The sequence below is a fragment of the Labeo rohita genome, chromosome 15 (genome assembly GCF_022985175.1).
Source record: "Labeo rohita strain BAU-BD-2019 chromosome 15, IGBB_LRoh.1.0, whole genome shotgun sequence".
In the NCBI taxonomy this organism is placed as follows: domain Eukaryota; kingdom Metazoa; phylum Chordata; class Actinopteri; order Cypriniformes; family Cyprinidae; genus Labeo; species Labeo rohita.
Window position 1 is genome coordinate 23,309,844 of NC_066883.1, and position 20,324 is coordinate 23,330,167.

The following is a 20,324-nucleotide window of genomic DNA, read 5'->3' on the forward strand; positions in this document are numbered from 1 at the left end:
ATGTTATTTATCAGTACAAAGTTCTTAAAAAATGTTGTAAGATCTGTTTGTCTATTTTTAATAATATAAAAAAGGAAAAAAAAAAAAAAAAAAACCCCTGAAATGCTAAATGCCCAAGCACATGCTTACACTTTCTTGGTTTCCTTCTGGACTCAAAATAGATTTACATGTATTTTTTGTCATAATTTTTAATTGTTTAAACAATACAAGTGCAAAAAAATGTCATTTTAACAAAAATGTAAAATTTTAATTTAGAACAATTTGTCAACTGTACATTGTTTTGACTTTTCAAACTCAGGATTAAACCGTCTTCTGTTGTGAAATACTACACAAAACTGTAGTCAACATACTTTTTTTGAGAATTACATTTACTTAAAAAGGATATGGGGAAACTTAATACATTAAAAAAAATATCAAAGCCCATTTCTGCCACTGAATAAAAAAAAAGGTAATTGCAACTTTATTCTTGCAACTTGCAACATTTCTGACTATATTTTCTCAGAATTGTGAGATAAAAACTCGCAATTACGAGATATAAATTCAGAATTGCAAGATAAAAATTCACTTTTCACAACTGCGAATTTGTACCTAGCAGTTCTGACCTTTTCTCATAATTGTGAATTTGTATCTTGCAATTCTGACTTTTTTTTCAGAATTGTAAAATATAAACTTTTTTGCGAGTGACTTTTTTTTCAGAATTTATTTGTAACTTGCAATGCGAGTTTGTATCACGCAGTTCTGAGAAAAAGTAAGAATTGTGAGTTTATATCTTACAAATCTGACCTTAGAACTTGAAATTGCAATTCTGAGGAAAAAAAGTCAGAATTGAGTTTATATCTCACAAACCTGTCTTTTTTTCCAGAATTGTGAGTTTGTCTAGCAATTACGAGTTTGTATCTTGCAATTATGACTTTTATTCACAATTCTTTATTTGTTTTTATAATTGTGAGATATGAACTCACAGTTGCGAGTTATAAAGTCCAATTTTGAGGGGAAAAAAACATTTTCTTAGTTTTTATAGTTTTACATATTCTGAGTTTATGTCTAGCAATTCTGACTTTGTAACTCACAGTTGTGTTTATATCATGCAATTCTGAGAAAAAGTAAGAATTGCGAGTTTATGTCTCACAGTTCTGCCTTTATCAGAATTGCAACTTTATTTTTCAGAATTGCGAGTTTGTCTCACAATTGAGTTTGTATCTTGCAGTTCTGACTTTTTTCTCACAATTGCACATTTTTATCTCACAATTCTGACTTTTTTTCTCACAATTATCTTTTTTTTTTTTTTAGAATTGTGAGATGTAAAATTGCAATTTTGAGGGGGGAAAAAAAATTATTTTCTCAGAGTTTATATAGAGTTTTCTATAGTTTATAATTCTGATTTTATTTCTAAGAATTGCGAGTTTGTCTTACAATTCTAACTTTGTAACTCACAATTGTGAGTTTATATCACGCAGTTCTGAGAAAAAAAGTAAGAATTGCGAGTTAATATCTCACAAGATATTAAAAAATATTTAAAAAACTCGTAATTCTGAGAAAAAAGTCCAAATTGAGTTCTCATTTCTGACTTTATTTATCAAAACTGCAACTTCATTTATCAGAATTGTGAGTTTGTCCTGCAATCTTGCAATTCTGACTTTTTTCTCACAATTTCCAAGTTTTTATCCCACAATTATATAAAGATATAAACTTGCAGTTGCGAGGGGAAAAACTGATATTTTCTCAGTTTATAGTTTTCTATAGAGCTTGTAATTCTGACTTTATGTCTCACAATTCTGCCTTTGTAACTCACAATTGTGAGTTTATATCACACAATTCTGAGAAAAAAGTAAGAATTGCGATTATCTCATAATTCTAAGAAAAGTCACAATCGATGTAAACTTGCATTTCTGAGAAAAAAGTCCGAACTGTGAGGTTACGTCTTGCTATTCTGACTTTATAACTCGCAATTCTGTGTTTATATCACAGTTCTTAGAAAAAGTCACAACATCAAATTCTCAAAGAAAATTTCAATTTTAAATCAGATCTATAACCCCGACTGACACATGAACAGCTTGTATGAATCCATCCAGCTGCTAGTAATCATACTATTCTAAATAAACAGTCAGACGTGACATTGTACTAAATTTACTTTTATTACAGCGGATCCTCTGACCAGTGTTCCTCCATCAACACAACAGTAATTACAGAACAGAAAAAATAGTTCATTTATCTCTAGACGTTTGTTTTCTCTGATTCATGAATACTTTAATACAATTTCAAGCCATTTATTCTGTTTTTAAATTTTTTGTATAACCTTTTTAGACATTCAATAACATGATACACGATCTATACATTTTGATACAGGTTACATATGAGTTATAGTGGTGATGCTTAGCCAGAGGACAATGGACGCGTGTGAAACGGCACACTAACGCACCACTTTTCAAAACGAATTCAGTACTCAGTACGTTAGTATGCCGTTTCGACTACACCAAATGAATACTGATGTTCTTTACAAGAAATGTAGCCCTTCCCCGTAGACCAGCCCCTCTCTATCGCTCCCCGTTTCGTTTCTTTGTAGTGTTGGCGATAGGAGTGTTCAGGTCCATCAGAACTGAAATAACCATCACTCTTTCATAGCCTGTCAACAGGAGAGGAGACAATGCAGTAGTGACCGGGCTTGGCAGCTGTGGGATGGCACAGTGTTTGACCAGAGGTTGAACCCCCATTATTTAGAAAATAAGTTTGCATTTCAATCTAGTATTTCTCATATATCAGTATTACTTACATATCCCCTAAATTCAGTCAGTAGGACAAGTTTAAATCTAGGATAAAAAAAAAAAAACAAAACGTGTAATCTATATCTGTGGCAGGTATGACACACAATTATAAGTAATGCCAACCAAATTCAAACAGCCCTCACCCAAAAGGTATTAAAAACAAACAAAAACCGATCATCCGTTGGTTACAAAATATCAAAATGACCTATGGGAGATTTTTCTGTGCCTTTTATAGCTGCACCTTCTGACATTCGCGTGAATGGCGGGTTCAGATTAAAGGCGGTGAGAATACAGAGGAACCCAAACGTTCCTGTGAATGACAGACAGATTTTCTAATACAAATGGAAACACAAAGTGTGCACAGGTGACGTGTAAACACACACTACTCCCTGAAGTTCAACTCTGAGGAGCCCCGAGGCTCCTTGTACACAGGCCGAAAACCCATTTAAAAGCACAAGGTACATCGTTTACAATTCTTAATAGTTTTCCTTTAAAACCTGTCTACACGCGGAGAATCCTGATGTTGGGAAAACATACGCCATCAATTTAGTTAATTTCTATGCATTTAAAATCTTTCTTTTAACTCAAATATACAATAGCAACACTCTCCCCAGAGTTTGTTAGGTACGCTTTATACTCGCTCTTTCACATTAGAGCCGGATTCATTTGGTAACAAGGGTCGCACAAGATCTATTAAGGAAAGGGAGAGACACGTCCTGCCCAGAGAGTTTCGTTTTCACCAATGATTGCACAATGGAAACAGAAGAGGGGGAGGGTAACATTGTACTCCATCAGAAGTGTTAAAATGTGAGTTAAAAATTTCACAAGAATGAGCCAGTTGACGTGACTCCTGCAGTCAAAGTGATGTAAAGCAAACCAACTCGATAAACTCGCTTGGGAACACAAAGAGTTAGCTTGAAAAAATTCCCCCAAGAAAGTGCATTCAGGCATCCGTGCGTCGAGACGCTGGATCCAGGCGGAGCTTGGCGTGGAGTGATGGCATGTAAAGCGGTGGGGGAGAGTGAGGGCAGGCAGGGGCATCGGCAGCACAGCTCATATCCGCACAATACTGGGCACTGACACCTGCGGTACGGGCGGCACAGAGGACAGAAAGAGAGCAGGGGGAAAGGGGGGAAAAGATCCCTGCATGTTTAAGAGGAAACTCTACTCATGGACTCAGTCACTTAGAACAGCCAACAAATGGGGAGAAAATACCTTTTTTGGCTGTTAGAATCTTTGGGGCAGCTACTGATTTAATAAAATACATGTACTTTATAGACACTACCAGTCAAACATGGACACGCCTGACTGAATGCAATTGCGTCAACTGCAATACTATGTAAAAAACATACAAGGATAAACCTCATAAACGTGGCTGAGAGAATTTGGCCTTTCCTAAAGATCATGTAATTAGAATGATAAAGCTGGTAAGTTTGATTCATGTCTGTGAATCTTTTAGATTGAACTGATTAAAACTCAAAATAAGTGAGTCATCATCACACACACCGACACACACGTTCACAAACGTCTCTGCTTGGCATCTCTCCTTTTTGTAAACTTATAATTACTATGTACTTTATATAATATTTTCTTGTATGCATGTAGTGAAAAGCAGTGCGGAAAAATGTTTTGGCAAAAGCTAATTGGTTGAAGTTTGGCTACTCTCCTCTAATATACACTACGATTCAATAGTTTGAGGTCTATAATATTTTAAAGAAATAATTTTGATTCAGCAAGGACACATTAAATAGATCAAAAGTGACAGTAAAGACATTTATAATGTTATCCAAATAGGGCTGGATGATTAATCAACAAGTAATCAAAGCCAAAATTTAGAACCTCCACCCGATGTAATTTTCCAAAGATGGTTATTCCTTGTAAATACTTGTTCAATAACCGTAATTGACCTATTTGAAATAAATTATGTTCTTGTGAACTTTCTATTCATCAAAGAATCCTGAAATAATTTGATCATGATTTCCAAAAAATATGAACCAGCATAACTGTTCTGAAGGATCATGTGACACTAAAGACTGGAGTAAAGGTTGCTTAAAATTACCTTTGCCATCACAGAAATAAATACAATTTTTAAATATATTAAAACCGAAAACAGTTATATTAAATTTATATTTAAGAAACCTGCTTAAATGATCTTCCTGACCCCAGACTTTTTAAATGGTAGTGTGTATATACTGGATATACTATAATAAGCAGTAGATGTGTCCAAATGTTTGACTGGTAGTGAATCAGCATGAAACAGTGAACACACCGTTTGCTATTTAGTGTGAAGGTCATGAGACCAAATCATGAGTGTTTGCCCGCTCCAAAAGAGCCAGTTAAGTGTCACATAACAAAGCCTGCTGTCATGACCTACAGAAAAAAAGGAAGTCGTTCATGCTCCCACAATTCATTACATTCCCAGAGTGTCAAAAACATGACACAAACCTGATGGAGGACAGAGTACATTCAAACAGTTTCTGCATTATTTCATTTGATAAATCATGACAGTACTGTACTAAAACCACTGACGAATTCATATCTATCACTTCCTTAAAATGACCACTGAAAGTAACAATAAACATACTAGACATCCGCCATCACACACTACAGTTCACGGCTGCATTAGTCATTTTCATAGTTGAGAACGCTGTAAAAATATTCCTCAAAACACAACACTACATAAAGTGCTTCTGCTTGGCAGCTTTTCAAAGGCACCTCAAAAGTTTCTTAACATAAGAGTTTAGCTTTACATAGCGGGATAATATAGGTGTACAACCAAATATATTCACACTCTTCCTAAATGGACAAATACTAGCTTGGGGAATGTAATTAAACTAAATTTGGGAGCTACACAAAAACATTCATCTTGGCATGTTTCTACTGAGTAATTAAACCATTAACACATTCAAGGCACTGAACATATATCTGATATCTTTAAGCTGGCACTGCACACCTAAAACATCACATAACAACGAATAATCAAGAAAGCACCACATCTAAATGCGTCTGGACACCTGATCCAGATGAAAGCTGGCTGACCTAATAAAATAAAGTGTGTTTCAAAATGCTAAGAAGACTGTAGACAGGTTGTCTGGCCATAATTAGGTTGCTTAATACAAGTAAAGACCAAACAAAAAGTATGCTGGAGATATAAAAAACGCTTAACTCTGCAAAAACACACTGCTTGGGCAAGACAGCCCCGTTGACCTTTAAACAAGCTGACTGAACAAGTGACAAGTTTTGAACCTAGTGAAATGTATTTTTATTCACATTAATTTCTGAATACAGTACTTGATGTAGGCAAACATCTGACAACTAAAACACTTTCACTTAAAATCAACATATTGGCCAGCTCTCGTCCTAACCCAGACATCACATATACACTGTAAAAAAAAAAAAAAAAACACAATTTGAGTCAACTTAAAATAATTTGTTACCATGCAGACTAAGTACCGTCAACTCAAATAAGTTTAATCAACTTAAAATGTTAAGTTGTACTAAGTAAAAGCTTAAGATATGAGTTGATTAAACGACCAATTTGGTTTGTTAAACTTAAAAGCTGGGCTTGTTGTTTAAGTTGAATGAACTCAAATATCTAAGTTGTCACTTAATACAACTTAACTTTTCAAGTTAAGGCAGCTAGGTAACAAATTATTTTAAGTTGAATCAACAAATTGTTTTTTTACAGCGTACTGCACACTTAATCCATTTCTTAATTCGTTTAAAACCCAAATTGTTTTTCCTAAGAGCATGACAGCAGGCTGACAGCTTAGACTGTATACTTACATAATCATTACGGATGCAAATCTTAAAAATTATGGCCTTTTAAAATCCTTTTGGTTTATGAATCCACATTAAGTGGACTAAAGCTAAATTAATAAACATCTATTATATATATACATATATATATATATCTTTCTCTATAACATTTAGCATTAAATGAATCTCATCAAGTGAGCTTGAAATCAGACTAGTGTTTTTAGCTCTGCATGGCTGTCAAACAAGTCTATGCAAAATTAGAATATCTTTTGACCTGAGCGATACTTACTATCGTTTACATGCACGTCTGCATGTAGGAAAGTGAAATGAGAAAGAGAAGGAAAAAGAGGGAGATAGGTAGACAAGTGCAGTTAGCTCTGCTCTCTGTGCCAGTCTTTAGTGTGGGCCAGTGCGTTCCCCTACCCTGTGTGAGTGTGTGTTTTTGTGTGTGCAGGGTTGGCACAAACGCACTGGTGTCTATGTATAGGACAGGTGCGAACCGTTGGATATCTGAGATGTGATGCTGGTGCTCCTACTCATGCCCTGCTCAGTGCGCCCCGCTGAGGTGGTCCTCCTAAGTGCCTGAGGGCTGTTCCGCATCCCCACGCTGCTTTTTGGCATGGCCCCTTGGGGGCCCGATGGGGAGTGGCCCCATGGAGGAAGCCCACCTCCTGGGATGGCTTGGCCCCAGCCCTGCTGGGCCTGTGCTCCTCCCTGACTGGAGTGGTAGTGGTGGCCGGACCCTGAACCAGAGCTGCTGCCCCACTGTGTCCCCTGAGAGCCATCTGAGTGATGCTGATGGGGGATCCAACTGGCCGGGGCCCCAGGGAAGCTGTGGCTGAGGCCCTCAGGAGAAATGTTAGCCAACACCATGTTGCTAAAGCCCAAGCGCATGCTCTCTGAGTCAAAGGCTTCAATTTCTCGGGCCTGGCGCTCCAGTAGGCTACGGATCCGCTCTGTGCGCTCGTTCTGCAAGGTCAACATCTCTTCTTCGATCTGTGGGGCACATGAGGATAGATGGTCAAATTTAATTAATTATTAATAGTTCTTTTTTTTTTTTTTGATGTACAGTGGCCCCAAAAAGCATTTGGGCACTTAAGACTTGATTAAATATGAATGCCATTGAATGAATATTAAAAAATTAATTGTACTAAAAATGCAATATATTGTATTAAAATGTTTAACTTTTTATAAAAAATAATATTAATAATAAAAATTAATAATAAAATATAAAATTAAATAAACTTTTTTTTTTTTATCCTACTCAGCTACAGGACCACATATGACAATACTAAATTTAACATATTTTACAAGAACAAAAAAAAACTACGTTTTTATGATTATTTAGTTTAATTTATACATTAAATTAATTAATACATTTTTATAAGATATTTGTTTTGTATTTTAATAAGACTTGTAATGTTTTTTAAATAAGTCTCATACTCATTAAAGCTGTATTTATTTGATCAAAAATACAGAAAAAATATATTGTGAAATGTTACTATATATAATATATATATATATATATATATATATATATATATATATATATATATATATATATATAACAATATAACTTTTGGTTTCTATTTTAATATACTTTAAAATATAATTTATTCCTGTGATGCAAAGCTGAATTTTCACCAGCGATTACTCCAGAAATATGCTGATTTATTATTTTTGATTTATGATTTATTATTAAAATTATTAATGTTAGAAACAGTGCTGCCAAATATATTTTTGGAACCTGTGGTACTTTTTTCAGGACTCTTTGATGAATTAAAAGTTAGAACAGCATTTATTCAAAATGTAAATCAGTATAAGTTTTGGCTATCAGTCATTATCAATTTAACACATCCTTGGTGAATAAAAAAAGAAAGAAAGAATAAAAATGTACTGACCCCAAACTTTTAAAAGGTAGTGTATATTGTTAGAAAAGATTTATCTTTTAAATAAATGTTGTTGTTTTTATATTCCAAAAAATATTAAGCAGCACAACTGTTTCCCAACAATGATGTAATTATGCTGTAAACTTGGCTTTGTATCACAGGGATAAATTATAATTTAAAAGTATATTAAAATAGAAAACCACTATTTTAAATTGCAATAATATTTCACCATCAAATAAATTAATTAATCATATAAATGCAGCCTTGATTAGGAGAAAAGACTTAGCGTACTGATCCCAAACCTTTGAACGGCAATATATATATATATAAAACGAAAACAAGGGTGGAAGTGATTATGTGTTTAAATAACTCAATAGGACCTTAGTTTCCAGTAGGGCTCTTCGGAGGGACACTCTCTGCTCCAGCTCCTTCCTCTCTCGCTCCTGCTGTGCATCCGTCTGCATCTTGATCTTACTCTGATATGCATTCAACAGCTCCAACTCCTGCTGCAGCTGCATGCGCAGCACCTGACACTCTGCCTCCTGCGCCTCGTCTAGACGCAACTGAGAGAGATCATCTATATTAGTTAATCAGGGATTGATGATGAAATCGTTTTACCATATTGTTTTCAATCTGGTACTTACAGCCTGTGTGGAGAGCATGTTGTTGATGGTGTGGTCGTACTGTTCGGCAAGGATGGCTAGTTTCCTGGTTTGCTCTTCCTTCAGTCTCTTCAGCATGGTCTTGTGTTCAGGTTTCGGCATGCTCTCCAGCAGCTGGTTTCGCAGGGCTTTGTACTGCCGGGTCTGGGTCTTGCATGCATCCTGGAACTGTTTCTTGATCTGGAGCTCTTTGGACTGTCAGAGACAAAACAGTAACCAGTAAAATAAACAAGTTAGGAAAAACTGAAGTAATTTGTTATGTGTTCAAAATCAGTTTTGGGTGGGTTGCCTGAACAATTAGTCAGTCATAAATTGATAGGCTGGTTTCAGATTGACCTGACCCTAATATTTGGGTTTCCTAGGGGGCATTTAAATAGGACGCATTCATGTGATCAAAAACAGCTGGATTGAGTGCAGAAGAATGAAATCGAATGCTACAATACTCATTAAAGAGATAGTTCACCCAAAAATGAAAATTCTGTCATTAATTACTCGCCCTCACGTTGTTCCAAACCTGTAAGACCTTTGTTCATCTTTGGAACACAAATTAAGATATTTTTGATGAAATCCAACAGCTTTCTGACCCTGCATAAACAGCAATGGTACTACCATGTTCAAGGCCCAGAAAGGTAGAAAGGACATCGTCAAAATAGTCCATGTGACATCAATGGTTCAACCTTAATTTTATGAAGCAACGTGAATACTTTTTGTGCACATAGAAAACAAAAATAACTTAAGTCAACAATTTCTTCTCTTTCCTGTCAGTTTTTGCAGGTTCAGAAAGCTCTGGGATTTCATAAAAAATATCTTAATTTGTGTTCAGAAGAATTAAGATATTACGGGTTTGGAACGGCATGATGAGTGAGCAATTAATGACAAAAAAAAAATATAGTTGAAAAAAAATAGTTGATTTATCTAAAATATAAAAAAAGAAAGAAAAAAAACATCTAAAATAACAGGGCTATATGCTTCTTTTTTTTTTAGGAGTGCCCCTAACTTAAAAAATTTAGGAGCACAGTCAAAATTTCAGGAGCACCTTCTAATTAATAATCAAAAAAATCAGATATAAAATTAGCCTTCCCTGTTGGCGCCAACAGCCTCGTGGTTAGCACGCCTACATATAGCACCTAGCATATTCACGCTGTGGGCGTCCCGATCCCACCCTCTTCTCTCTCTCCCACTTTGCTTCCTGTTCAACTGCACTGTCCTATCTAAATAAAGGCATAAAAATGCCCAAAATAAACCTTTTTAAAAATTAGCCTTCCCATTACGAGGTAATATATGACTCCTTAAAGTGATTTACAGGGGTATTCTGTTTTTACCTTTGTAATAGCATTTTTCTAACTTTATTAAAAGTATGTCATCTTTTATGTCAAATTTTAAAAATATATATTTTATAAGCATTTTAAAATTTCTAATTAAAAGAACAGAATAAAAACAAGTAGAATAAGTTACCAGTCAAATGAAATCAGTATTAACAAAATTAATTTGTACTACAGAGGTGGCACAGAAGAACACAAAAGTGGCTTGTAGGTGTATTTTCATGTTTAATGATACTCAGAGGTGGCATGAGTGCAATCAAATTCATAAATTCATGTTAAGATTAATGATTTAAATAAAAAAATTTGAATATAGAAATATTAAATGATTTAAATAGCTGAAAAGATAAAAACAGACTTTAAAAATAAAACTAAAAATGCCAGTAGGTAGCGACAGGTCACTGATTTAATTACTGAATCATTCATTCATTTGATTCATTCGAACGGCTGATTCATTCAGGAATAAAGCAAGTGACTGTCTTTATGAATGGGAAATTTAATCATTGCACATTTATTCATAAATGAAACACCGCTGTGTTTGAACGGAGATGCGCAGCAGCTCTGTTGTGACTTGTTTCAAACTATTTTTGACGACGAAATAGACCAAAACCAGGCATTACTGTTATAGTCAGACAATGTAAGTCACTTAATATTAAATTCTTATTTACTTGACTGTTGTATCAAATCAATATCTCATTTACAAAATCCCTTAAAAATCATTAGAAGCTGTCACTCATCTTAGTTCATCGCGGTCTCACAAAGTATAATCAGCTCTCTACACTGTGACACATCCCAATATGAAATTACCTGGGTCAAATTTTTCATGCCCTAACTAATCCTAAACATTTAATTTTGTCATTTTGCTAACACTAATTGAATAACAATTTGGTTGCCAGCCCAGTTCTTCAACCACTACGCTACAGCACCCACTAGTCCTCTTTTCAAGGACTTGCAACCTACTACCTTGACTGGAAAACTGGAGTGACATTACCTTGAGGCTCTTGGGCTGCTGTCGGACCTCCATGACGTGTTTGCGTCTGAGCTCCCTCTCCCTGCGCTTGTTGTACTCCAGCTGGTTGGTGAGTTCTGTCTGGTGCTGCAGGCGGATCTGCTCCGCACGCATCTTCTGGATGTTGCTCAGGTGTCTGAACTCCAGCTCCTGCATAGACTCATGGTGTCGGAGCAGCATGGCATGCTCTAGATCCTTCTGCGTCTGACGCTTATTCAGCTCCTGAGAACAGACAAATGTCAGACTTATTAATGTCACTTATTTCTGGCTCAGTTTAACACCAAAAATGGAAACTAAATTTGGATTTGTGAGTTTGTGTACATGCAAACTCTCAGTCTGCTAACCTCTCTCATGAGATCTTGCTCCACGTTGTGACGTGCGATGAGAATTCGCCGTTTAAACCTACGGCACTCGAGCTCTAGATACTGCCGCTGACGGCGGAGCAGGTTGGCCTCCTCCTCTGCCTGGAAGTGCTGGATGTTCTCCTTCTGCTTGGACAGCCACTCCTGCTTCTCCTTCTTCGGTGTGGACTGGTTCTCATTCAGCTCCTGCAATGAAAAAGTGCAATAAATGGAAATGTAAAATGGAACATAATGAGGATAAGAGTGAGGCTGTCCAGAGTGGCTTCCTGACCTCTTTGAGCTGTTCCTTGCGCATCTTGTACTCGCGTTTCTGAGACTCTAGGAAGCTGTTGAGCTCCTTCTTCTGCTGGCTCTGAATGTGCTGCAGGAATTTCTTTTCATCGTTGGTAAAAGTCTTGGCCTGGAAAGCATAACGATGCATCATAAAGACATGATTCTGACTTTTCAACATTTTTCTGACCTTACTCATTAATAATTAATGATGTTGATGATTTGGTTTTGTATGATAATTTTATAGTACATCTTTCTCCATGGTGCATTGGTGCTTCTTGATGAGTTTGTCCATTTCAGCAGCGAAGCTGTTCCTCTGGTTCTCCAGTTCTTTGTCTAGCTTGAGTCTGTGCTCGTCCATCTCGCCCTTCAGCTTGTTCTCAAGAGCCAGAAGGTGTTTCTGGTGCTGCCTTCGCATTCGTTTGTAGCCAGACATCTGCTCGCGCACCTCAGAGTCCTGCTCGTGTTCTTGAATCTGACGGGTCACCTAGGAAACAAAAAGACAAACTCTGGTCAAGAAACAAGCTTTTATTTCTCAAGTGTCATAGAAAACAGTGAACTATTAAGCTGATCAGAGAGCAAACAGACTCTCTGACTCTGTTCTTGGGTGGTAATCTGGCTCTCACCAGGGAGGCTGTGCGGATGGTGGCAAAGTGCTCTCGATTCCGGTACTGACGCCGTGGTGTCTGTGCTGGGGGAGACTGGGGCTCTGTGGGCTGTTTCTGAGCCTCGGTTTCTTCCTGGTAGCTCTCTTCCTCCTTCAAATACATTAAGCATATTAATACAATAAAACAAATCAAACAGGTCATGCATGATATACTCAGTATGCTTTGCATTTTAAAGGCAGTCAAACAATCAGTTACAAAGATCTCAATTCTCAAAAGTACTTTGTGTTATGTATTAATACTTTAGTACATTTTAGTACTTAACTTTGCCTATTTAAACTTTCCCTTGAAGGAATAGTTCACCCAAAAATGTAAATTCTGTCATTCATTAATCATCCTCATGTCGTTCCAAACCAGCAAGACCTTCGTTCATCGTTCATCTTCATAACACCGTTATTTTTTATAACATCTGAGAGCTTTCTGACCCTGCATAGACAGCAACATGACTACCACGTTCAATGCTGGATAAAATAGTCCATGTGACTCAACATCAGTTATTCAATCGTAATGTTATAAATCTACGAGAATACTTTTCAAAACGATTTGATTGGCAGCAGTGATTCTAGAGGCAAAGTTGTCCGGAATGAGGAGTTCTATCATATGACATGAATATCGCGTGCATGTGTGAAAAACCACACACTATACAATTGTTTATGCTCTTGAAAAATGCTGATTTCTTTCAAATTTCTCACAGACCTTTGGGGCCAGAAGTCAAACAGGCCCACCGAGTTTTGATCTGATTGGCCTCCATTAACCTTGTCTCAAACGGCCAGTGGCGGCCATGTTTTTTTTGAGATACACAAATGTCTTTATAGACAATTGTGGCACTTTGGCCCAAGACTGTACATAGCGATTTCCACGTTGATAGGACAAATGGTTGCATAGGTATAGCCATTTTTATGTTTTTTTCCCTCTTATAGTGCCACAATTTCTTTCCTGTGGCCTCAGATTGAGCCCTTACATAAGTGTTCTGAGTTTGGCAGAGATATCTCATTCCATTCAAGAGTTATAGGCATTTTACTAAAAGTTTTGGCATCCCTTTGCAACGTTTAATCAAAAGTTCAACTTTTTTTTTTTTTTTTTTGATAATTATTGATATTCACTCTCCAGAGAATCTTCCTGCACTGGTTTGGTTCTGATCAGGTGAAAAGCCTACGACCACTTTGCAAAAGTAGGTTTTTCAAAAAAAAAACCAAACAAAAAAAAAAAAACAAATTTGCCAGGCTCACAATCAAATCTGAAGTGTGCATTTTGTCCGGCGTGAGCCAAGGATTTCAACGACAGACACTTGAGTCTGCGACTCAAGTCATGCAGCCTTTGACTACACTGCAAAAGGTCTGGTCAATGCTACAGTTTGTTCTGCTAAAAAACTGCCCACATAAGGCTGTTAAGTCTAGCCTTTAGACAGGAAGAGACTGTCCAACTGACATGTAAAGCAGCCAACGACTGTTTGTTTCATTTTTACATTCATTTTTAGCGGAGGGTAAATCTGCAATACATTAATTTTGGGGAGTGAGAGTGTCGTATGGTGCCAGACATAATACATGCCCTTTGCATATAATACAAAGCAAGTCACTTTGGTAGAGAATAAATATGAATATAAATACAGTAGACATGCACAAACCGGTTTGACGTGAATCATAGAACTGTTGGGTATGATGGTTTGGTCTTTCTCCATCAGGTCCACCTCGCTCTTGTTATCATCAGTGGCGTCTGTGGCGTCAGGCAGGCTGTTAACCGAGCTGCTCTGTGAGCTCGCACTGATGGACATGCTAGGGATGGACTGGTTACTGCCCACGCTGTTCACTGTGCCTGTGCGGCCAACACTGTGCTCCACCTCCTACAACACATTCGATGAATGGAAACATCCTTTCAGTAAAAATATCCAAAATGTGTTTCTATAAACTAAGACAAAACACAACTTCCTCCCTTGGCAGGAAGACTGTAAAACACATTTGGCAGAGCACCAAAGGTCAAAGGAGGTCGAGATATGCTATTACAATAACTGACCTCCTCGTCGTCCGGGACCTCTGCCGCAGGGCCATTGTGAGCCTCCTGGAAGAGGATCTTTTTCATCTTGCGGTACTGCAGGTTGTCTAGCTCTCTTACAGCATCTTTGGTGCGCTGAATCAGGTCAATAAGCACCGACTCTGGCCGTTCGCGCTGGACAAACGCATGCTGCACACAGTAAGAGAAAGTTACGATGATCAAGACTGAGTGAGGATTTCTAGTGGGTAACTTAGTTGACAATGGTTTTTCAGACACAAATAAAACAAGTTATATCATAATAAACATTAATTGAAGACAAACCTATGAAATTAATTTATGTTTGAGGTCATTTTCATGCTTAAATGCAGAGTACAATGAGCAATTTTACAAAATCGGACAGCTGAATACCAGGGTTGTATGTGATATGAACATCATTTTTTACAAAAAGATAAGTTTTTTTTAACATATAGTAGTGTGATTGTGAAAAATATAATTGTGTACTAGAAAATTAAATCAGGGTATATATATATATATATATATATATGAAGAGTTTGGTTGCAAAACGCGATAAACGCCATTTTTTGACATTTGGATTTTATTATTGGAAATCACTGTTCAGATGTACCTTAATCCATGTGTGAATTGCTGCCATTAATACAATTTAAGAATGTACATTTTAGGCCTACTATAAAATGTATTTTTTCACAAAACGCGATATCCGCCAGACCAGTTTCTTTACAAAGTGCGATATAACCAGGGTTCGAAATTAACACCCGCCAACCCGCCAAATGCGGGTTAAAAATCATTTTGGCGGGTATTGATAAAGACTTACCAGCCAGTTTGGCCGGTGAAGCATGAGCCAATCATGCAAATCATGTCAGAGACGCTCTGGGTCATTTGTCCCCTCCGTCCTACATTTCACATGAACACTACACTACGGGTGACGTTTTAGATACCTATTGGCAGCAGCGCGCAGATACTGTACGCTTCGGTTTGCGGGTCCAATCAACGACGACAAGAGCGCGAAAATACAAACAAGAAATAGGAAATATCGGATGAGCAAAGAGGACTGAGCTGGACAGCGAAATAAGCTAAAATCAAAATGCTGCGGTGGTTAGGACAGACGTCAGGATCACGCGAGCGCAGCATCCCCTGGGAAGAGAGTCAATGCCGGTGAAGTGCTCCGAGTTTGCTCATTGATTTAACGATAATATCAAAACAAAAAACATATGTTTTTAAAAAGAGGATTCAATAGGCTAACTAAAAAACGTTTACCATTTAATTGTTTATACTGTAGGCGAGCTGTCAGTCACGTAGGCTACGTTTATAGTGTTTTGCAAAAAAAACAAAAAAAGTTATGTTATGTTATGTTGTGTATGTTCTGACCAAAACTAACTCAGAATCTTATTATTATTAATCAATCTTTGTATATACTATTCCATATGTTTATGATGTATTGTTTTTTTAACCAATTTAAGATGTTTGACAATGTTAAGATAAATATGTTGCATTTTGGCATGGTTTTTGACTTATTTATGAACTATTTATGGACATAAAATTAAATAAAAAATATCCTGGATTTGAAAAATATTGTGTCCCTGGCCTTCACTGAGCTCAAGTAATAGTTTAATGTACAAAAATTGTGAATGAACTTGACTGTTGATGTCTTAAATAATAATGTCAAATAACCAACATTTCTCAAAATGGATATATCTCGTTTTGCAACGAAACTCTTCATATATATATATATATATATATATATATATATATATATATATATATATATTGATGAAAATATATTAAAAATATACTTCACGGACATGAGATGTAATTATTTATAAATGACCCATATATACATTTAATTACATTTTTTTGGAGATAACCTTTTTGTTGTTAGGCTTTGCATTCCAAACTCCCTTGTGTCACAGATGCGAGAAAACATCAGAAAGCCAGAGCTTTCATAAAAAAAAACAGCTAAAGGCATCAAAGCGCGGTGAAGATAGAAAAGATAACATTAAAATAAGTGAAGTCTTACAGTGTCCCTAAGCATTACAGAAGAATCTTCAAAAGAGAACTCACTGAACTCCATCCTTCTGTTTGAACAGTGAACTTTCTCTTAACTTACTTTCAGCAGTTCTTCAGAGTTGGGTCTATCTTGGGGCAACTTCTGTAAGCAGGAGTCCACAAAGTTTCTGAAGTAGTCCGTCCTGGGAAAAGAAAGAATGAGACGATTCCAAACAATAGGGCTTTGAGTTGAGAAAGGTTAATGAACATGAGAGAAAAGACATCACTCACCATTCGCTGGACTGCAGGGTTGGACTCTCATTCTGCGCGATGTGGTATAAGGCACTCATTGCATTCATGTTGAAGAGTGGAGGTTTCCTTTCAGCTGAAAGAATACAACGACTTATGAGAAAAACAGACTATATGAAGTCTGTATGAAGTCTATATGAATCCTATTTCATCTCACCTAATTCAATAGAGGTTATTCCTAGAGACCAGATGTCAACCTTTCCATCATACTGACCCTCATCCATAGCCAGGATCACCTCAGGGGCCATCCTGAGATAGAGGAAACAGCAAATGTTTAAGAAAAACAGAAGATTCCAGAGTTATGTAATACAACCACAAACTATCAATAATACATTTTAGTAGATGGAAGGCCTAGGCAGAACCTAACAGACCTTTCAAGGCCTTAAAAATCTGATTAACTCAACAATTATTCAGGCTCTCCTGGCATTACCTGCAGACTTGCCTATGAATAATTAATTTATAGAGTCTGATAAGGCCTATGAAGTTTAAAAGTCTTAAAGAAAAATGGGCAACTCACCAATAAGGAGTACCCACAAATGAATTAGCAGGAGAGGCGATTGAAGCAGAACCAAAATCTGCCAGCTTCACCTGTCCAGGCTCTGTGAGGAGGATGTTCCCAGCCTTGATATCCCTGTCAAACAGCCAGGAAAATGGGTAAACTTTCAAAACTGAACCACACACTGCCCTGCTTTATATGACTAACTATGTCAACATTCAAAGGATTTTGAGACATGTATAGCTACAGACTAAAATACACAACCAGTCAAAAGTTTTAGAACAGTAAGATTTTTAATGTCTTGAAAAAGAAGTCTTTTCTGCTCACCAAGCCTGCATTTATTTAATCCGAAGTACAGTATAAACAGTGAAATTTTGAAATATTTTTATGTTGTCTATTTGAATATATTTTAAAATGTAATTTATTTCTGATATTTCAAAGCTGAATTTTTTGCATCGTTACTCCAGTCACATGATTCTTCAGAAATCATTCTAACATTCTGATTTGCTGCTCAAAAACTATTATTAGTATTATTATTATTATTATTATTATTATGTTGAAAACAGCTGAGTAGAATTTTTAGAAAGTTTCTTTGGTAATTAGAAAGTTCAGAAGAACAGCATTTATCTGAAATAGAAATCTTTTTTTTTAACATTACAAGTGTCTTTATCATCACTTTTGATCAATTTAAAGCATCCTTGCTAAATTAAACTATTAATTTCTATAATTTCAGAATGATTTGATCATGTGACACTGAAGACTGGAGTAATGATGCTGAAAATGTGCCTTTGATCACAGGAATAAATTACATTTTAAAATATATTTAAATAGAAAACAGTTATTTTAAACAGTAAAAATATTTCAGAATATTACTGTTTTTGCTGTATTTTAGACAAACAAATGCAGACTTGGTAAGCAGAGGAGACTTCTTTAAAAAAAACATTAAAAATCTAAAACTTTTGACTGGAAGTGTATAAATAATTATTTTTTAAATTTACGTTTGGTACTTAGAGAAACACTAATATGAGAACTCACCTGTGAATCATATTGTGAGAGTGAAGGTATGCCAACCCCTGCAAAGCACCATGAGTAATCGCTGCTATTTCCATCTCTTGTAAAGGTTTTTTGTGTACTATGGGTAAAAGAAAAATTGGTTTATAGAGGTCTCTTTGAAGATAAATACTTTTATAAATAAATGCTTTTTTGTTTGTAACTACAGGCCGTATAAGGAGTCCACATATCTTTGCGGGAATCAGCACATTAAGCAAGCATCGAAACATCCATGCTTACCCTCGAGGAGATCTGAGGCAGACCCCAGACAATACTCCATAACCAGCTAGAGAGACAGAAAAACATTTCAGTCCATGCATATAGAAAAACAAATATATCACATCATAGACTGTTCATATAAAAGTATACGATCTAAGAGCTGCTAGCAGGGTTGGGTTTCTTACCCATGCTGTGTGCTCTCGCAAGTAACATCCTTTATACTCTATGCTGTTTGGGTGCTTTATCCTCTGAAGGAATTTCACCTCCTTTATTATATCCTGCCATTTCTGCAAAAGAAAGAGAACAGAAAGCAAAGTTATCCAATGAATCAATGCATATGAAACACATAACTATGCTTTTTTTTCAGATAAACAGTAAATAGAGGCTTTTCTATCATCTTTGTCTACAAAAGGTCTGTAGGAGTATAACCACTCCTAACTAAAACAGAAAGATGAGAAAATTAGCATTTATTTTCACCTCATTGGACTGTTTTCCACTATATGACATTTTCTTGATGGCAACCACCTCTGAGGTCCGCACATCTCGTGCCTGTAAAAATAAATAAATGTATTAATTTTAGTGGAAGATTATGACTTGAGTGTTTCCTCACAACCTAAAATGAGTCAAAACAGCCTTGGGAGATGCAAAAGTACTTACAAAGTATACAGCGCCGAAGCTGCCATGACCAATCTCTCTCAGGTCTGAGAAGAGTTTTTCAGGGTCTTCTTTAAAAAAGAGATCTGCGATCTCAGGGTCCTTCAGACTCCCCGCGCGAACAGCGTTGGGCATGCTGGGAGGGGGCGGGGCCGCAGCCGCAGCCGCCAGTCACTATCTGGGTCTGCGACACGACAGCCCCCACTGATGGCTCATCTGCAATACCGCGGCCTCATACGGACCAAAACCTGATAGAGGAGAATCATTAGCACTGCACTGATAAATTACAGATTAAATACATCAAAATTCCTCTGTCATGAGTTGTGAAACAGAACGGGGGAATCATAAACGTTCTGTTCATGAGACAACTTTAAGAGAAACTAAATGTTCAAACTGCTGTTTGCAGCAAAACACCTCAGGCTGATGCGCCGGGTTTGCGCATTACAGCAGATGTGGTCTGCGAGTTCCTCTTGTGAGCCTCTGAGAGAGGGAGAGAGGAAGTGTGCAGGAGACAACCAGGAGCTGCAGTCATAACATCAACGGCTCTCCCATTCTTACAAACACAGATAGACAGTCAAACTCCAAAATGACTCCACAGCCCTCTGCTTCCTCATGCAGCCTGCTGCTCTATTTAAAATCATTCTGGCCAATGAATATGTCAAGCCATCCACAACACAGCTGACCAAGTCATTCATTTTCACTTTCAGTGTCTCAATGAAAAAAATTCAAAACTCTGATCCAGCAGTTTTGATTCACCACTTGACAAGTCTCCACAATACATTTTTATATACATTATCATACAATATCATATGTTATCATGCAAGATATCAAATAAGAGTAATGCTAAAATGGGATAGTTCACCCAAAAATGGAAATTCTGTCATTAATTACTCACCCTCATGTCGT

At 36.7% G+C, this 20,324-nt stretch overlaps 1 protein-coding gene across 1 annotated transcript in view; it reads right to left on the minus strand.

Annotated features, from left to right (window-relative positions):
* Positions 1-222: 222 nt before the first annotated feature.
* Positions 223-20,324, minus strand: part of taok1a (TAO kinase 1a) — a 28,632-nt gene continuing 8,530 nt past the window's right edge. Inside the window, exons 2-20 of the mRNA XM_051128754.1 lie at positions 19,422-19,666; positions 19,242-19,313; positions 18,950-19,051; positions 18,786-18,831; positions 18,531-18,627; positions 17,517-17,630; positions 17,157-17,248; positions 16,982-17,075; positions 16,812-16,893; positions 14,708-14,875; positions 14,322-14,537; positions 12,659-12,790; positions 12,283-12,519; positions 12,034-12,162; positions 11,745-11,948; positions 11,383-11,622; positions 9,055-9,267; positions 8,791-8,973; positions 223-7,517 (exon numbers count right to left, since the gene is read on the minus strand). Coding sequence (XP_050984711.1) covers positions 6,999-7,517; positions 8,791-8,973; positions 9,055-9,267; positions 11,383-11,622; positions 11,745-11,948; positions 12,034-12,162; positions 12,283-12,519; positions 12,659-12,790; positions 14,322-14,537; positions 14,708-14,875; positions 16,812-16,893; positions 16,982-17,075; positions 17,157-17,248; positions 17,517-17,630; positions 18,531-18,627; positions 18,786-18,831; positions 18,950-19,051; positions 19,242-19,313; positions 19,422-19,553 — 3,072 coding nt within the window. The 5' untranslated portion in view covers positions 19,554-19,666 and the 3' untranslated portion in view covers positions 223-6,998. The remainder of the gene's footprint in view (positions 7,518-8,790; positions 8,974-9,054; positions 9,268-11,382; positions 11,623-11,744; positions 11,949-12,033; positions 12,163-12,282; positions 12,520-12,658; positions 12,791-14,321; positions 14,538-14,707; positions 14,876-16,811; positions 16,894-16,981; positions 17,076-17,156; positions 17,249-17,516; positions 17,631-18,530; positions 18,628-18,785; positions 18,832-18,949; positions 19,052-19,241; positions 19,314-19,421; positions 19,667-20,324) is intronic.